At 39.9% G+C, this 19,652-nt stretch overlaps 1 protein-coding gene across 1 annotated transcript in view; it reads right to left on the reverse strand.

The window, feature by feature from the left end:
* Window positions 1–222: 222 nt before the first annotated feature.
* The window catches only part of LIN7B (lin-7 homolog B, crumbs cell polarity complex component), a 32,333-nt gene continuing 12,903 nt past the window's right edge, over window positions 223–19,652 (reverse strand). Inside the window, exons 3-6 of the mRNA XM_018564357.1 lie at window positions 16,120–16,191; window positions 11,597–11,806; window positions 7,905–8,068; window positions 223–501 (exon numbers count right to left, since the gene is read on the reverse strand). Coding sequence (XP_018419859.1) covers window positions 480–501; window positions 7,905–8,068; window positions 11,597–11,806; window positions 16,120–16,191 — 468 coding nt within the window. The 3' untranslated portion in view covers window positions 223–479. The remainder of the gene's footprint in view (window positions 502–7,904; window positions 8,069–11,596; window positions 11,807–16,119; window positions 16,192–19,652) is intronic.

Consider the following 19,652-nt stretch of genomic DNA (forward strand, 5'->3'; position numbering starts at 1 on the left):
GACAGCTTCTGAGCCCTCTAACAACAGTGCCACTTACAGACTGCAAGTAGGTACTGCACATCATATTTAATTTCCCTGCAAATGCCTTGTGTAAAGGTAAGATTTCTCAGCATCTATTGATTGCAGCAGAATTACACTAATTGGCCATAAGATTTGGCTGATGTAAAGTCCAATCAGTTTTCCCCCTTTGGACCCTTTATCTTTATATCTGTAAGGAATAAGTTATCAAATACACTTGTAGTGCCAGTTTCCATGTACCAGGCAAGGCCAACATAAAGGATCCATAGTACAAATGTACTTCCACAACTCCATGCCTTTGGAACTTTGGGGGCAATTATTGTTTACACACAAGCACACGCCTTGCAACTCTCCAGTACACACACAACAGAAATAAATATTGTACACAGATCTGATACGACTTGTGTTAATAAATACAGATTAAAAGGTCCAGAGCTTAGGGATCATCCAGGATGCAACAGTTACCCTCGGGACTCGAGAGACCTGCAAGACAAAAGTGAGGGTTAATAGACCACTACAAAAATGAAGTGATATAAGAAGAAAAGATTCTGCTTACATCCATTCATGTGCAGGAGAAATTAAAAACCTAACGTGACTCCTCACATAAGTGGATGATGGAATTCATTTCACTTCACATTAATCCTTAGTTTATCAAGCAAAGGTTTACTTAGCCACACTTCACGGCATTTTCACACTTTAGTAAATAGGTGCCTCGTGTTATAAAGAAAATTGTGAAATGATAATACAGTGTTAGCATCATGTGTTTCTAGGTGAAGAAGAGGATTTTTTTTATCAATCCGATATTTATTGTATACTAGGATGAACACAAACAGACAGACTAGATGCAAGGGTCTAGCTCTAGTCCACACATTATAAATAGTATATGAGGAAAAATCAGCAGTGTTGGTCATAATGGTCATTTATTTCCTGTTTGAACCTATACTGTAAAACAAATAGCTAGAATGTTTTTGATTACTGTGAGCATCATGTTCTGCAGCAAGAGGTATTAGGGTGCCATAAGGCAAAGTAAAAATGTCCTCCCCTCCACCACCACCTTCTCCACAGATGGCACAGCCTGAAAAAAAAATCTAGCTTCATAACAAGGGTATGTACGTAGATGTAAGGCCCTATGGTTGGAAAACTAAATTCAGGAAGTCCAGTGGGGAGATTTTACTACTAAATTCCCTTTTAGATATAAGAAGCCTAAAGGAGACTCAACCTACTATGACCAGTTTTCTTAAAGTGAGCATAACATGTCATACATCCGTCTAAGCTACCAGAACTGCTGAAGCTCAGATATCTGTCATACTCCTCAAAGTAAGGTATTTTTTGCCCCTGGATTCAAAGCCTGTTGACTGAGCCCTGAGCATTTTCCAACCTACTTGCTGTGAGCACAGGGCAGCAAGGTCAGTGCCTGAACTCAGAGGAGAATGTTGCAGAGTGCCATGCCACATAATTATGTGTGCTCTCTGCAACATTAAGGACATGGCCCCACCAGAGTGGTCATACTAAAGACACCTGGCACGTATTTACATATCAAGACTGGCACAAGGCTGCCATTTAAACAATGGTTTAAATGGTCGGCGTTATGACAAGGAAGAGGAATTACAGAGAAAGGCTGCATTGACTGATAGATTTATATGCACTGTCAGACGCAGCCAGAGGACAAGATAGCAAATTAAGCTGTTCATTGTCCTCAACCTCCACACACTCTTTACCTAACATAGGCATATGTCTGGCTCACTCGCAACAGCAGAAAAGAGAACACTACAGATGCAGATCTATGATAACATAACATCTCTGATGCTATACTTAAAATTATGATCACACTAAGAGACTCTTTGCAAGAATATATGCTCTCTATGCCAAATGGAATTAAAACAGACATACAAGACATTGGTGATAGTGTAAGCCGCATAGAGAAAAAAAAATGGCCGAATATGCAAAAGCCCAGAACGACTCTGTAGATGCTCATAACACCATGGAAGATGACCTCCACAACTGAAACTAAAGATGGCCAACCTAGACGATAGGTCTCACCAAAGTATTATAAAAGTTAGAGGCGTGGCTGAATCAATAACATCAGCTGGACTAAAGCCATAAGCACAGCAAACTATTTCTCATCTTTTATCCCTCAACATGAAATGATCATTGACAGATCAGTTGCCTGAACCACCGCTACCTGACAAACGACGTGATAGCTTGCATACATTTTTACCATGTAAAAGAACTCATATCAACAGCAAGAACTGTCTTACCATTACCAGACCCATATCACTACATGCAGGCCTATCACAGGCAACAGTCAATGAAAGAAAAGGACTATTGCCAGTTGCTAATTTACGCCACAAAATCCCTTATATATGGGGTTTCAAAATAATTGTAAGCAAAAGAGTGAGAAATTGTGTAATATTCACATTTGAGAAAGGCCAGCCCCTCTTGAAAAAAAGGCACAGAATTCTAGAAAATGAGCACAGTACAAAAAGTAACAATCCCCCGACTAAAATCACACCGGAGTGAGAATCTAACACCAATTATAAACTTGCTTAAATCTTCCTAGTGGCTTGTCTCTTACCTGACTAATATATTACCTGTTTATAGATATTGCTAATGGAACAAATTCTATTAGCCTCACCTGCCGACAAAATGCATCTCTCTCTCCCTTACTGGTAACGGCAGCATAACGTTGCCTCTGGAGTCCCTGAATGCCTATGTTTTTCCTAGTTGACAAACTTGTCCTAATGTATGTTCTATATTTTTCCTAACCTTTTTCAAGTTCCAGGGTTTATATCAAGGACATACTGCACCAACAAATGTCACAAAGTTCATGCACGAAAAACAGAACCTTCTGAACATTCATGTGCCTTGAGGAGACTGCAGTTTGGGCTGCCTGGCTACAAGTATCTGTCTGCCACTGTGTGTGGGGGTGAGGAAGCTGGCCCTGTGGCTGACTGGCTCTCTGTGAATAGTGTGGCTGCTAAGAGGGGCCGTGAGAGGCTGTGTAATGTGAGGGGCTGTGTGCTGTGAAAGGCTGCAACTACTTCAAATGGCGTGTGGCCACTGCAAGGGGCCGTGACTACTGTGGGTGCTGTCAGGGGTTGCAACTACTGTGAGGGGCTGTGAGTACTCTGAGGGGTTGTGAAGAGTTATGAGGGAATGAGATTACTGTACGGGGCTGTGATTGCAGTTAGGGGGCTGCGGATGCAATTGTGTTAAGAGTATAACTAACACTCTTTTACTCCCAAGCATAAGAGATATGCTTCCCTTTCTAGCAAAGCGAACCTTGGTACACCTGTGGTGGATTAATCCTGTTATTTATCAACTCCCTCTGTAGTTTTTCTCTGTCCTTCGGGTCATCAGTGTGTTCTGTGATTCATGGTAAGTAATTACCTTTTTTCCTGTTGTGGTATTTTCTTTCAGGTTATCCTTGGCACCATGGGTTCTAACCAAGGTGTTGGCCCCTCCTATGGCCACTATTTGTTGATGAAGGCTGCAGTCCCGGGTAAGTCTACCTTTAGATGTCTCTAAGGCCCTGAACAAAGGCTATGGGTCTTGGTATCCTCCTTCAAGTCAGTGCTATTCCTTTAGTTCTACCCAAGATGTCTGTAGAAGAATGTCCTCTAAGCCACCTCCCCTTGGCTGGACAGTCACAATTATATGTGTCCAGGAGCCAGGACTTCACTATGTTGTTGTCAGGTAGGCCTTCCTATCTCTAGGATTGTAGGTAGTGACGATGGACACCAGTCTGCAGGATGAAGTAAGCTTCTGGGCACACTACAAGTGCAGTGGTTGTGGTTATCAGAAAGAGTTGCTTTCTCATCTGCTCAGCAGAATCGAGGTAGAAGGAAAGTGTCTCTCAATGGACAATAGAATAAATTAGATTTTTGTATTTATTGAGTCAATTGAGAGACACACAATTTATTTGCACTGCTTGCTACAAAACAGTGTGACCATAACTGTGTGGGAGGATTTATATACCCTAGGGCTGGCCTCCAGCCTTGTTTGCACTAGGGTCCATTCTCCTTTAAAGCAGCACTACATAATCTACAGTCTATTACTGTTCCTGTGTCCCTCGATGAACTCTGAGACAGGGATTTTATGGTAAGTACAAATATAAAATTTTTATATGGTAGGATAAACCCTGGCTTGTCTCTCCCAAGGCCCTGTTCTAGCTGTATTGTCCTGCTGCTCTTAAATTGTTTTGATGTTGTGTCTAAAACATAGTTACATAGTTAGTCTGGTTGAAAAAAAGACACAAATCCATAGAGTTCAACCTATAGAGAGAAGAAAAAACAAACGTCCTAAAACAGAACCCTATGCCCACAGTTGATCCAGCGGAAGGCATAAAAAACTGCTATAAAGCATGAAATAAACCATATAAAACACTACACTCTAATTTTTTATTGCTGGAGAACAGTTTTATTTTAAACTTTTCAGATAATGCCATGTGGTATTGTCTTAAAAATATAATCTCAAAACCTATGTCATTATACTGTTTTGTCACTGGCCAACTTTTAACAGACATATTCTTATGACTTTTAGAACTGTTGCGGCTGTTACTTACACCGTTCAAAGCAGGCGTAGTACTACTTGATAAAAAAAACTGCTAAAACTACTATAAAAACATTTTTTTAAAGGAATCAGATTGGGGTACGGCTGCTGTATGTGAGGCAAGCTAATTGTCCAAAAAGACCAATAAATAAACCAAAAACTTGCATACACAGAACCCCAAATCCACAGTTGATCCAAGGGAATGCAAAAAAACTTTTTAAAGCATGGTCCAATTTGCTTCAAATGGGTAAAAAAAAAAAATCTTCCTGATCCCCAAAGCAATTGAATACTTCCTGAATCAACAATCTTATGTGTTCTTACTTAGGTCCTCCATGCCTCCTATTAGTTAAAGTGACATTAAAGGATACATTTTTCCCCCTCCCCCCAATGTAAATGTCAGCACTTACCTTAAAGCATGTCTCTTAATCCGATCTTCTTCTTCTTTCCTGATGTTTTCATCTGAACCTCCAGCGGTGCGGCGGCTCTCCGATCCAGCCCTGACTCCTCTCTGCTTGCTGGCACTTCTGATCCCACGGTGTCTGCATGCGGGTGCACGCGTCCATAGACTTACCTTGCGTCTCTGCTCGTCTCCCGGCCGAGAATCCGAACTGCGCATGTGCCAGCCCCAAGATGCTTTGCGGCCGCCCGAACAGATTTAATTTTCTCGGGCAGGAGCGATCAGTGAAAACAAGGTAAGTTTAAACAGATGTTACAGCGGGGTTTAAAAAAAAAAAAAACTGTTTGCCTATATCTACTGCTTGATAGCAGTAGATATACTGTAAGCAAAAAAATGGGAGGGTTTAGAACCCCTTTAGGTTGCCTTTCTCTGCACTGTCTTTAGTTCCACATCATCCTTTTTGTAAACTGGCGCCCAAAACTGAACTGCACATTCCATATCTTACTAATGGACTTACTAATGCATTGTACAGGGGCAAGATTAGGTATCTCTCTCTCTCTCTTAGGAGTCTATACCTCTACATGAAATTAATTTGCTTGCTTTGAAAACTGCAGTTTGGGATTACATGCTGTTTTTAAGCCTATAATCTACCAGAACACCCAGATCCTTCCTGATTATTGACTCCCCCCTAGAATGTATGATGTATGCATATTTAAATCCCCCAATTGCATAACTTAACATTTATCAACATTAAACCGTATTTGCCACACAGTTGCCAAATTAAAATGTGCATTCAGACCTGCTTGGAAATCTTGCAGGGTGTCACCTGCAAACACAGAATTGGCACTTTTAAGAGCTATATTATTTATAAAAAGGTTCAAAAGTAAGGGTCACAACACTGAACTAAGGTACATAACTAACAACCTTAGACCATTCATGAATAACTGATTGCTATTCTCTGATTACGGTATCTGTGGGGAACTGTGTCAAACGCTTATCAATGCCCAAGTATACTATATCCACAGCTACTTTGTCTCCTTTGTCTTCGTTTCTGCCTACTTCTCCATATAAAAGTAGATTTGTTTGACAACATTCAGGAACTATCAATTATATTATTAATATAATTTTCTAGCAAAACTTGTTCTATACGGTCCTTTATTAAACTCTTAAGTACCTTATCAAATATAGAAGTTAGAAATTAATTCCACAGCAGTATATGCACTGCCAGAGTATGCTGTTGCTGAGGCTGTTTGTGAAAATGTTACTTGTACCGTAACACCATGTACAGCCTGTAAGTTAAAAGATGTATGCATTTTCAATGTTGCCATTGAAGCCACATGAAAAGGGCCCTCTCCTCACTGTATGGTATTTGTTTAAAGAAAAATATTGGCATTGGTACATGTTGCCCATGGCAGTGCCTGATTTCTCATGCCTTTTTTATTTGACAATAGCTTGCTCATTAGCCCTACCAATGGCCAAAACTGAATAATATTTCCCCAACCCATAGACTTCAATTAAATATGTGGCAAAGTTCAGTTTTTCTGAATTTTGAGCATAATTCACCTAATAGCCCACAAATTGAACCTGAGCCAATTCGCTCATCACAGATATGACACACTAGATGAGCCAAAGTGACTGTAATAGATTACACAAAGATAATGATAAAGACTTCGTAATGATGATGATGATGAAGTAATAAACAACTACAAGAGGGGAAGCTGATATTCTACACACCACAGTAATGGAGTACAAACTACACTAAATAGTTTCAGCTTGTATAAACAATGGGAAGTAATATGAAAAGACCATGAATTAGTGAAACAGATATTTTTGGCCACTAGAGATAAATAATAATTGTGCTGTTTCGGTCATTATAAAAACTTTGAATTCTTCAGCATCAGCACTGTGATTTCCTGAACTGTATACATCCTTTTTTGAGGTGTGCCCAGAGAGGTTAAATGGTACTGGCAAAATAAGCAATGAATTACTACATATTACAAAGGCTGTTTTGCCTAAACATATAAAAAGCCCATGTATATGCAAAACAGCTTTTGTGATTTCTGGTAAAACTTTATGTGTCCATGTAATAAATCACTAATTATATAAAGTGGGAACTTTTATTTTTTCTGCATACTTCCTTTATAAGTATCCTTTTTTGACCTGATTAACATCCCTAATGTAAAAAGGGGTGAATTGTGACAGAGGAAGTACTGTATATGGCATAATGGCCCAGCCATCTCATGTTAACTTGGTTGATTAATAAAACTAAATTCTAATTTTTTTAAAGAAATGTAAATATTAGAAAGCAACCACAATACACCTGAATAGTATTGTGGTTGCTTTCCACATTTCCAGAAATATAGTGTAGAAATCTCTTTCCTGAGAAAAAGACAACCTCCCCTTCCTGCAATCTCCTTCATAACCTACAGTAAACCCATATTCTCTTTCATAGCTTTATAGTTAGTTGTGTAACTTTATCCCTTAATCTATTACCATGGAGAATCCAGCAAAAATATGTGTTTCCCAGTTTCTAAGTGTGCAGTCCCTAAAGTAAGGTAGTTGACAGGACAACTATTAGACTTGAAGTGGCTTTTCACCCCTACACTCAAGATGAACAGTTAGATTCATACAAAGTGGATACATCAATTTATGGAAAGGTAAACCTTTCACGTGTAGGCCTGCACTGGTATAGTATATTAAGTTAGCTCTGAATATTTAGATTGTTACAAAAGCCCATTTATTACTGGTCCTCTTTATTTGTCTGAGAAATCTTGTTCTGTAGCTCCTACTTTGTCCTTCCTGTTGCTTTCATTTTGGTTTTGAAGAGATCTTAACACTTGGTGTCGACCCCTGAAGTTCTTCATTCTATTAGGGATAATTAAGAGAGCAGAAAGACTGGGAAAGAGGACAGCATATTTATAACCAGCCAGTTTCTTACGTGTAGCTGTTTTGCTGCTGCCGACGTCGGGCTGTCCTCATTTTTTCAAACCTGGCCTCCATCTCCTCCAGTACTTTTGGGGTATAGCGCACAACCAGCTTTACAGTCCCTTGTGCTGCCTTTAAAAGCTCTACCGCTTTCTCATGTTGCTCTCCTTCCACACTCTGCAGAGGAATGAGAGACAAAATGCGCATAATATTCTAATATTGCATCACATTTTTAAACAAGACCCATACACGCAGTCTAATAACATAAAACTGTTTTTTGTGTGGTGATTGTGCTTGACTTATTCTTGTGCACAAAATCAGACAGTTAATCACCGAAGAGTTATATTAAGTGTTTAAAGGATAATTGCAATTATCCTGTCAGGCCTGAAATAGTACAAAGCTACCCAGTAAAATTATAAATAAATCTATTTCTCACCTTTTACAGAAACACCGTCTCCAAACTGTCAAAAGGGCTGGCACAGTTTTTTAATATCAACCTGTATCCCAAACTATTAAAAGTAAACATCCTGCCTAAGTATAGATGCCATTTATTTAGCCAGAAAAGCCCAATATTTGCCTCTTTCTAAATGTGTCCCATTTTTTTTAATGTCTCCTGACCTTCTTTAATTTGAAGCTACACCAACTATACAAACACAAATTAAACAACCTGTTTTTTTACTTACCACACCCCAAAATCAGTCCTCTGAAAAGTTTCAATGCTAATCTATATAATATGCATTATATAGATTAAAAAATATAATTTATGCCATGGTAAATTCACAACAATACGTAATAAAACCCCAACCCCCTCCCTTCCCCCTATGACCACTGAAAGGTGAAGTGACAATGATTAACTCGTTACAATGGCACCTGGAAGTGGGTGGGACATATCAGGCAGCAAGTGAACATTTTGTCCCTGAAGTTGATTTGTTGGAAGCAGAAAAAATGGAAGTTACTTTGACAAGGACCAAATTGTGATGGCTAGATGACTGGGTCAGAGCAACTCCAAAACTGCAGCTTTTGTGGGATGTTTCCAGTCTGCAGTGGCCAGGATATACCAAAAATAGTTCAAAGAAGGAAAACTAATGAACCAATAACAGAGTCATGGGCGGCCAAGGCTCATTGATGCACGTGAGGAGAGAAGGCTGGCCCATGAAGTCCAATCCAAAAGAAGAATTACTGTAGCTCAAATTGCTGAAAAAGTTAATGCTGAACCCAATAGAAAGGTGCCTGAATACACAGTGCATAGCAGTTTGTTGAATGCAGCTGCAGACCATGTAGTCCAATCCAATATAAGAGCTACTGTAGCTCAAATTGCTGAAAAAGTTCATGCTGAATCCAATAGACGGGTGTCTGAACACACAGTGCATTGCAGTCTGTGTGTAGCAGCAGACTGGTCAAAGTGCCCATGCTGACCTATGTCCACCACCATAAGTGCCTACAATTGGCATGTGAGCATCAGAACTGGTCCACGGTGCAATGGAAAAAGGTGCCTGGTCTGATGAATCATGTTTTCTTTTACAGCAGGGTGCATGTGTGTTTTCTGCAAGCAGTTTTATTAGTTTAGGGTACGGCAGACATACTGAGATAGTATCTGCCCCGTGTGTCTTATATGTTTAGTATACTTTCATAATTCCAGTTTAGACATGGCAGTCATACCCATAAAGTATCCTTCAGGGAACAGATTAGCGCCTATCTCTGATGCAGCTGGTGTGTACCGACAAAACTAGTCAGGTTGGTTGGCCAGCCTCTTCCGCTGGATCCTCACTTTGGGATGACAGCGTCCTCAGATTACCCCAGGGATTTGTGACTATACCGCTCTGGAAGGACATTATTATTAAAACATGCAAACTACTTGCAGATAGTGTCCTGACCAGGATTTGAACCAGGGACCTCAGTGTTTCAAGGCAATGGATGTTGCTCGAGCAGTTAAGATATTCTGTCACTGCAATATCTCTTCTTGTGGTTAATAGCAACTGCAATACTGTTGAACTAATGAGTGTGCTCTATTACCTAGATTGCGGTTGGCATGGGGTACTGACATCTTTGCATATATACAGTATGTTCCAAAAATAACATAAACATTATTTATTATGTATGGTTGTGAATGCATCATGTTTTTTAAAGACAATATGTATTTCACTGAATACACCTATATATATTTTATTACATATATGACCACACGGTGGTCTCAGCATTAAACGCCCCCTTCATCCAGGTTCTGATGAAGGGCGCGTGCCCCTGAAACGCGTAGACCGTTCGAACTCATAGGGGCAGAGGACCTTTGATCTGTTTCATTCTGTGAAACTCCCGCTGCCAGAGATTTCCATTGCATCGCCTTTTACATGATTTTATTGATCGACCCTTTTGTGAGTATAATTTCAGCTGTGTTGCCGTATAAATAAATGACTTTTTACACGATGGAGGCGCTCTGTTTTGCTTTGTACTTCCCAGATCGAAGGTCTATTTGACCGGTGGGAGCTGCCTCATCTGTGTTTCTACAAAACGTCCATATTGGCTATTCTCTTGCAACCGGCGGCGCCGGTATTTGTTAGGTTGCTACAGAGGATTGATTTGTGAGTGTGATCTGTTAAGTGCAAAACCAGGATGTTTTGTTTGAGTGGACTCCGTACCCCATTCTTCTATAGTTTACTTGCTTACTAGGGGCTTTGAGTCATGCAAGTTTAAGGTGTTTATTTAAGCTACACCAACTACCACTCACTATCCATTGAGAATGCTCTTGTTGGTCACTGAGAAAGTCACAGTGGAGTGGAAGTTGGCATGGCTTTGCGGTGACGTCAGGGAAAGCCAAGCCCATGTAAAAAGTTAAACTCAATCAAGCAGGAGCACAGTAGAAGGTTTTATAGATAAAATGGTTAAACCTGCATTTTGTGGTATTTGCCATTAGTCAGCACTTTTACTTTTAAAAATTTTAAAGTGAGCTGTAGGTCAATACAGTCTGGGTCCCCAGCTCTGTCCATGTATCCATTTTTAAAGTGTGGATACCTGCTATTAGAAAGAGGATCATATACTATGTCACTGTGTAGAGTTCGAACAGGAGACTCAGCCCGAGTCAAGTGGTCAGATTGGAGGTTGGTCAGGATGATTATATTACAAATTTGAGAAGATAATAAGAGCAATAATCCTTTATAAAAAGACTATATATATATCTCTTTATACCTCTCTATTTACATCATTATTCCTCTGCAGACACTGAGAGATTAAGCTATTTGGTGATTCTTTCCTCTTCGCCATTATTTCTGCCCTGGTCAAGATGCTGATAGTAATAAGTGTAACAATGAAAATTGTAATTGTTCCCAATGTCATTAGAAAAACACTTTTTCCTCTTATATTTATATCTAGATACATTTATATAGTATGTTTTTAAGTCAATTTAGATGTGTAGGAACTCCATAATAATTTTTTTTAGGGAGAAAAATATCCTTATAAAATTCGACAATAGGAAAATTTGCAAATTGGAGCAAGTAGTCATACATCATACAAGATACAGAAAATAATTGACGATGGAGCATATTTTAAGATGTACTGATGCAAGGTAGAGAAGTTTGAATTTTTTTTGCAATAGTTATCAAAATGGATAAAACTACAGCTCCTGCCTTTACTATAATGTGTTGTAATATGAAACTTGGCAACTGTTTAGATGTTACCGTAATATTTTCTCAACTTCTGTGCCGTTTCACTCACCACGCCATTGACAGACAGTAGCTGATCTCCGCGTTTTAGCCCTCCGTGGCGGTCAGCCACACCACCAGGAATGATACGTGAGATATAAATCGGAGAGTTTTGCTCTTTTCCTCCCATAATATTAAACCCGAGTCCTTCATCAGTTTTTGGAAGTTCAACTACACGTGGGTGGGCATGACCTTCACTTGCTGCAAAAGCAGCCACTGTGGCCTGAAAGGAGAAAAATTAACTTCAGTTAGAGGACCTAAGAGCAGTTGGTTCAGCATGTTCTACATTTTTGCCACATACCATTGAAAAGAAACTGCCTCTATAGCCCATTTAATTAAAACAGTCAAAATCTGAATATTGGCTAATGTGACCAACATTCATACCAATTACTCTAAACCCTACTAAAAATCTATATTCATAAAGGCAATTTATTACATTATGTTTATGGTAAGGGAAAGGGAGATGATAGATAAGGATGTCTGATTAACAAGGCAGTTAAGATGAGCTCTAGATCCAAAAGCCTCACCAAAAGCATGTTTTAGTTATTGTATCTTGACTAGGGTTTTGAAAATGTTAGTGCTGACCATACATACTAAGACCAGTGTCCAGAGATTTAAGCAAGCACTTTGTTGTGACAGGAATACATGGCTTCATGGATGGTGGGTAACCTCCTTGCCCCCAGTCAACCATACCATATACTGGTGCTATGAGAGATGTTTTTCCAGTGCTATTTTTTTATTTTTGTCTAGATATTTCTAGTGCCTTCCGATACTTTTTTCGGGAGCTGTACTAGGGCCCATTACTCTGAACTAGACCTTACACAGTTCCTACACCAGGTTTAATTGCCTACCCATCTGACTCTGACAGGGATTTTTTGGATGGACTACTCAATTTTCAAGAGTTTAAAATAGCGGTGGCAAATTTCTCCAATTGTAAAGCTCCTGGGAGTGATGGGCTTCCCATTGAGGTTTACAAGCACTATGGTTTCATGTTACTCCTGGCTCTTTTGATTATTCTTCTGACCTGTAAGGGGTATTGCGAGGATAAAATCTTACTATTTCTTTCAGATACCCATGACTCCCTCTCCTCTGCCATATCTCTTATGACTGATTTTGGCACCTACTCCAGGATATGTATCAATTGGGAAAAGTCTAAATTACTCATGTTGGACCCTCCGCAGATCCCCTGGCTCCGACACTGTCACATATTAAACTCATGTCTCCAATTAAATATTTTGGAACACTGATCACTAATAGGTTTGAGGACTATGTCTCTCTTAAACTTTCCCCCCTACTTGCTAAATTACGCTCCCAATGCAAACTCTGGTGTGAACTCCCCCTCTCTGTGGTTGGCTGTACTAACTTCCTGAAGATGTTTGGGTGCCCCGGCTGCTCTATCTTTTGCATTATAAAATTTTTTGCCATAATTTATTGTAGTGCCAATAGATCATGAAAATACTACCGTGTTTCCCCGAAAATAAGACACTGTGTTATATTTTTTTTTGCCCCAAAAAAACACACTAGGTCTTATTTTCAGGTGATGTCGTATTTTTTTATTTTTATGTGCAACAAAATGTACAACAATCCAAAGTTATGTTAGAAGATAGTAACCGGCGCTATAGAGGAATATCGGCTAATGCGACTCTGCTCCCTCCGCCGCCGCAGCCTTGCTTTCTACAGCACTGGCCTCCTTTGCCATCAGGGACAGTGGTACCAGCGGTGCAGCAGTGAGTACAGTACCAATTACCGGTACACATTACAGTACCGTACCATTACATTAAACAGTGCCTTCAGGGGGACAGCAGTTGGGGAAGTTTGGTACTGGAGAGCTCCCTGTCATTGCACTGGCCAGAGGGAGTCTCCTGTCATCCCCTTAATACAGTATGCCCCTGCAGGCTGATACCATCTTTCCTGCTCTTCAAGTTCCCCCTCACATGCTACCAGCAAACTAGGTCTTATTTTCGGGGTAGGTCTTATATTACAGGAATCTTGAAAAATAGTGCTAGGTCTTACTTTCGGGGTAGGTCTTATTTTCGGGGAAACAGGGTATTTTAATTGGGTATTTGTAGTGCCAAGTGTATATTACTGCTACTTTAATCTAAAACATATAAACTTTAAAAGCTAATTGAGGGATGTGGTTTAGAAAATGAGGAATGCATGACATTGTGGAAATAATGCCTATGCAGTGTGCACAATATTCTTTTTTTTAGTGTAAAAATACACTTTATGTGTATTTGGCCTGCGTGCAGTGTATCAATTTTAATTTGTGGCCTACTCCAACTTCTGAAATGCTGTGTATGTAGGTTTCACAATATTTCTTTTTTTTCCTCACACATATACACTTAAATATGGATTTTTGTGGGATGAAAAGCTGCATGCTGTGTGACCGTTTCAAGGCTGCAACAGCTTCAGTGGCCTTTGCCTCAGAAAAAATACACCTTAAATTGTATTTGCCAATAAAACCTGCCTAACCTCTCCCTCTACATTACACCTAGTGGAATTGCTTACATAATGTGCAGAGAGTCTGTACAATATGTACAATATTTCTGGATGCTGTCTCTAAAATAATGCACTTTCATTTTTATGTCTTGATAAAAACTGCATCATCTCTTTCTCTCTTACATTGCAGCCCAATCAAGCTGCTTACATACTCTCCAGCCATGGTCCTATATATCTGGCTATTGTCTCTGAAATATTACCTTTTTATTGTAGCATAACAGCTGCCTTATCTCTGGAAAGAGGTTTGTGGTTTTGAAGTGTTTTTGTTCACTCTGTGTTGACATTTCTATTAAACTTTGTAGACAATACAGTGTGGTACTGCACAAAAAGAAGATAACAAGCTGTGCTATAAACTGTGTTACAACTGTTTGGCAATTGGTATGAATCTGAGGGCATTAGCTTTATTTTTATGGATGTGTAAACCTTCCGATATCTTTTAGATCTGTTGTGTCTACTACTTCCACTTCTCAATTCTGGACTATCACAGCTAGATAAAAAAATCAGATGTTGCAGCAAAATCTACCTAAAAAATACTATTATTCAAGTTGAAATGAATCAGATTGCAGTGCTGCTGTATGCAAGCCAGGGAATAATGAAAAAGTAAAAAATATATATTATACATACAAGTTATGCGATGCCAGAATACAGTGTAGCTAACCCTGTCCTTGTCAATTGCACTGTTCTGTTACACCACATACAAAATAAAGGCATCTCCCAAGCATGTAATTTGAAGGATTCGTGTTTTTCCAATGTCACACTTTAAGCTGCATAAAACAGAGGGCCCCACTCCCCACAGAACACAAGTTCACAATTTCCAGAATTTATGTTGAGTTAGACAAACAGCCTGTGAACCTAAGCATATTTGTATATCACAATTAATAACCCAGGTAGGATAACCTCTACTCCTAAATCTGACATAATGACACGACCTGACATGATGACATAAGGTGGCATAGAATAATACATGGTGTGTTCTTTCTTAAAAGGGATACATTTACACACTCATATCAGAATGACCTGTAGATTGTAATTGTATCTGATAACTATTCAAACAAATAAAAAAAAGTATCCAAAGAGTAATCACCCCTAGCGACAAACAACATGTCATTTATACGTCTAGAGTGCTAAATAATAAACTGAGAAAAAGGATTTTTGTGACTGAAAATACTGTATAACTGTGCTTTCAAAAACCAATGTAAACATTGGCCAATAATTGGGTAAATCCATCTGGCAAAAATAACTGCCAAAGAAACCTCAGGGTTAAATAAAAAGGCATTGTTAGCCAATATATCTTCATTCTCTTGAATGTGACAAATAACATTATAGCTACCCTTGTGCCATTCAATCACAAGAATCAGACAGAAGACCATTAATGCAAACATAACCTAAAATAGCCATTACTACTCATGTGTCAGGAAGAAAATGGCTGAATTTAATTTCAACTATGTATATATAATCACAACTACTGAGTCATTGATGTGAATGGACAAACGCGCATTTTATGCACGTAAAAATTTGCAAAAATGCAACAAGTGCGCATTTTGAGCATTTCCATTGAGGTCTATGGGGCCAACGAGCAGAATCTGCCAAAAAGAACCTCACGTACTTTCTTCAAGTGATGGGCGTTTTGCTACAAGCGACAAAATGATCAGATGTGAACATGCCTATAGAAATGAATGGGTCTTTTTTTTTAGCATTTTTTCAAGCAGAAAGTGCGCTACAAAAATCCTCAGTGTGAATGAGGGCTTAAAAATGCTGGGATTTCTGCACATATGTACACACGGTCTCCACCTTTTAACAATGCAGTGCTTAGTGCCAGGGTGGTCAATTGCTGGACCTGAATATGGTTTCAGTGGGGCAGGGAAAGAGCTTAGTAGAGCTCACTTATTGACCATAGAGTATAAAAACTATTTGTTCAACTTAATCATTTATTTTTAATACAGGTTCTCTATAAGCAGACATTATTATACTTTGTGTCTCCATAAGAAAATCTGAAAGACAGAAAGAGGGTCAGTGTTATATGGCACAAAAACTTACCCTGGCAGTGGCATGTGCCCGTATTTCTGCATTACCTGAGATATCCAAAGTATCGTACAACTGCTCGTACACCTGTTTAGAAAGAATATCAAGACATATAGTCAAGATATATAACACGTACAAAACATTTTATAATCTGAACACATTTCGACTCAATCAAAGTATCTGCATAAATAACTACCTCAGATAAATTGAGGGGAATTTATGAATGTGTTTGCGACAACATTTTTAGTTGCAAAAACCAACATTTGAAGCTAACTACAAGGTTTTATCTTTATGTGTCATTTTTAAATGTGACACACAGCTCATGTTTTGTGACATCTGACATAATTTCTCAACTGCGCCAAGAATTTGCATAATAAAAAGACCTCCAAACTGTTGCTCATTCTAGCACACAGAAATTCAGCTTCATACCCTCAAAACAGCGAAGCGCTTTAGAGCTATTTAGCCTTCCTCCAGTTGGTTCCCTACAAGTTTGCAACAATGTAGAGAAAATTCTGCTTACAAAGGCATCCAGGCTCCATTCATACCTACGCGCATTGCCGCAGGTGATTCAGCGCAACAAAACGCTCCACCCAAGGAATCCCATTAATTTCTATGGCCCCCATTTACACCTGTGGGTTTTGTCGCAAGTAGAAATACGCCTGTCGCTCAAAATAGCACATGAGCTTAGGAATGAAACACAAACTAGGATAATAAATCTGATATGCACTAGAAATCAGGGATGCAACATTTTAAAAGACACTGATGATACAACCAAATTAATAAGTGTCCCTTATTGTGTTGCAGCAAATAACTATTTAGATTTACAGTACAAGAGAATGACAAGGAAAGTCTATGTCACAATATCCGGAAATCCCTGCTAGATTTTCCCTTTGCTCCCTGGTTCTAGGTTGTAAGCCTATGGCCTTTTACAAGGCTGCAGCCAATCTGCACTCCTCCTTCCCTATTAACACTACCTATGGCCCCATTCACACTGAGTGGAAAATCCCGCGATTTCTGCCGCGATATCGCACATTTTTGCAGCGCGATATCATGAGAAGTTGCTGGCCAATGTTATTTAATGGAGCTGTTCTAATGTACAGCTCCATGTCGCTTCAACAGGACCCTTTTTCCCGCGGATGTCACACGATTTTTTTTTTTGAATGGTGACGGTCACGCGATCGTCGCTGGAACGTCGCCCCTAACAGTCGCTCTATCCCGGCCACGCGGATGCGCTTGTAAGGTTTGTCGCTCAGTGTGAATGGGGCCTTACTTGGGGTGCGTGCAACAAGTCTTTTGTCTTGTTTTGTACCCCTTGTTTCTCTTGTGAATCCCTTTCCCTGTGCTTTTGGCTTCCTTGTATCCAGCTGGTGTACCTGTTTGGCTTTATACCCTGCTTTGCTCTTTGTGCCTCTGCTTTAGTCTAATTCTAGTGTGTATCTTTGAATATTGCTGCAGACCTTCAATTGCTTTCACCAGTATGCTGTGAGTCTCTCTATACTGCCTTCATTGCCTAATAACGTCTGTGTTTTCCCACTCCAGCCATTGTGTATTTGCTTCCTCCTATTTACTTGCATTCTCTGTACTTCAGTATTACTTCTCCTGTGTACTGTATTCCTGTTCGCTCCCCTTTCCAGTGTATCTTCCACCTTGTGCTACACATTTACCCCTTTACTTCTTTGCTTCTCTTTTACCTTGTAGCTATGTTGGATTCTTTCTTGTACCATACACCCCGTGTGCATTTACCTCCTATACCTGCACTTCGTATACTTCCTTATCTGCACACCCTCTGTGTGCATTTATCTCTTTGTCCTTCTTTTAGTACTTTATACCTTTTGTGCTCCTAAGTATACCTCTAGCTACTTACCTTTCCTGTGTGTTACTGTCTCCTAAGTCCTGTGCTGTGTGTATGCACCTTTTCTTGTTTGTGAGTTACTCTCTCTTGCTTCTTGTGTGCAACAGTTCCCATCTTCCTCCTCTTGGTTTCAAATTTCTTCCCTACGTGTTTCTGTATTCTGTTCCCCGATGCACTAGCCTCTGAGTCTGTGTGGGTGCGCTAGAGGGCCGCAGCCTGGAAGGTGTCCAGCAGCCAATCATCCTCACCATTAGAGGCTCTGTCGAAGACCTGGCCCTTCTTAGATTCTGCGCCTCTAGTGCGTCCCCAATAACGCACAGACTCTTAGTTCTTAAGTTCCCTGTGTCCTACTTCCCAGGAATCTCTCCTGTCTGTGACTCCAACCCCTTCCACAAGTCTCGGAGCCCTCGTACCTTAGTACTCCGGTCTGCAGACCATGACAGTCTAATTGGTTGTGAAAATGCAAAAGAGACTCATTCTATGAGTTTCAATATTGTAAATGGTACAGCCAGCTTCAAGCTTCAGAACCCATGCAATATTAAACAAGAGTTTTGCTTCTCCTAGTTTTACTATAGGATATCCCAAGGAATAGAACTGGGGTCCCGGGGTAAAGGTAAACTATAATAGTTTTTTGTCAACTTCTTTTTTTTTTGTTTAACAAGTTTACCCCCTTATTGTTTATAATTTTTGTTATTCATATAATGTGATTACGGTTGAACTAAAGCCAAAACTATTTTTTTGGGACAGAGTAATGGAGGGTTATAACCCCTGTCAGTTTTTTTTGCAATCTGTGGCCCATTGCCACAACAGGAAGTGAAAGAAAGTGAGGGAAATCACCAGAACTAGTGTCCTTTTGGAAGATTTTCCCTCTATTTCTGTTCTGGTGACAACTCAAAATTTGGGATTTTTTTACTTTAACACTTGGTGATAACAGTCAACAGGACAAATAAAGAGGGTGCATCCTCCTAACAGGGACGCAGACAGCAATAAAAATCTGTGTACAAAGACCAATGGGAGCACTAAACAAGACAGTACGGGAGTCTTTTTAATAATAGACTGAGATAACAAATGACAACACAGAACAGCCAACACCCTTCGGAGGGCTCAAAGACCTTCCACTCTTTCAAGGCTTAAAAATAATGGGTAGTATTATAGACTCAAATCACCAGGGATTAATTATTTGTTGTGTTATTTGGGTGTATCTAAAAATCTGTGAATTAGCAACACTAATAAATGTTTTTGGACTCATGTACGCTCTTGTTTGGTGCTCATCAGGTGCGTAACTAGAAATCACAGGGCCCCATAGCAAAATTTTGTATGGGGCCCTGTGATTTCTAGTTATAGGTGGCCCGCGCAGCATCTGTCCAGGCCCCACCATGCCCCGGGCCCCATAGCGGCCGCCTGGGGCGCTATGGTGATTGTTACGCCACTGGTGCTCATGTTAGACTTCGTATACGTGTAGCTGCAGTTCTGGGTTCCAATGTTTGGGGACATCACATTTTTCTTGACAGCGGCCTCACTGGAGCTATTGTGCTTTATCACATTTCCACCAATCTTCTGAATATTTAACCCTTTTGCTGCCCGTTTAAACAACCCTTTTGCTGCCGGCTTTACAATAGAAACGATTGTGGCGGCTCAGCTGCCACCAGATCGCTTCCATGGGTCGGTAAAGTGCCCACCCCCCCCCCCTCCACTT

Source organism: Nanorana parkeri, unplaced genomic scaffold (assembly GCF_000935625.1).
Source record: "Nanorana parkeri isolate BGI_ZX_2015 unplaced genomic scaffold, ASM93562v1 scaffold747, whole genome shotgun sequence".
Classification (NCBI taxonomy): domain Eukaryota; kingdom Metazoa; phylum Chordata; class Amphibia; order Anura; family Dicroglossidae; genus Nanorana; species Nanorana parkeri.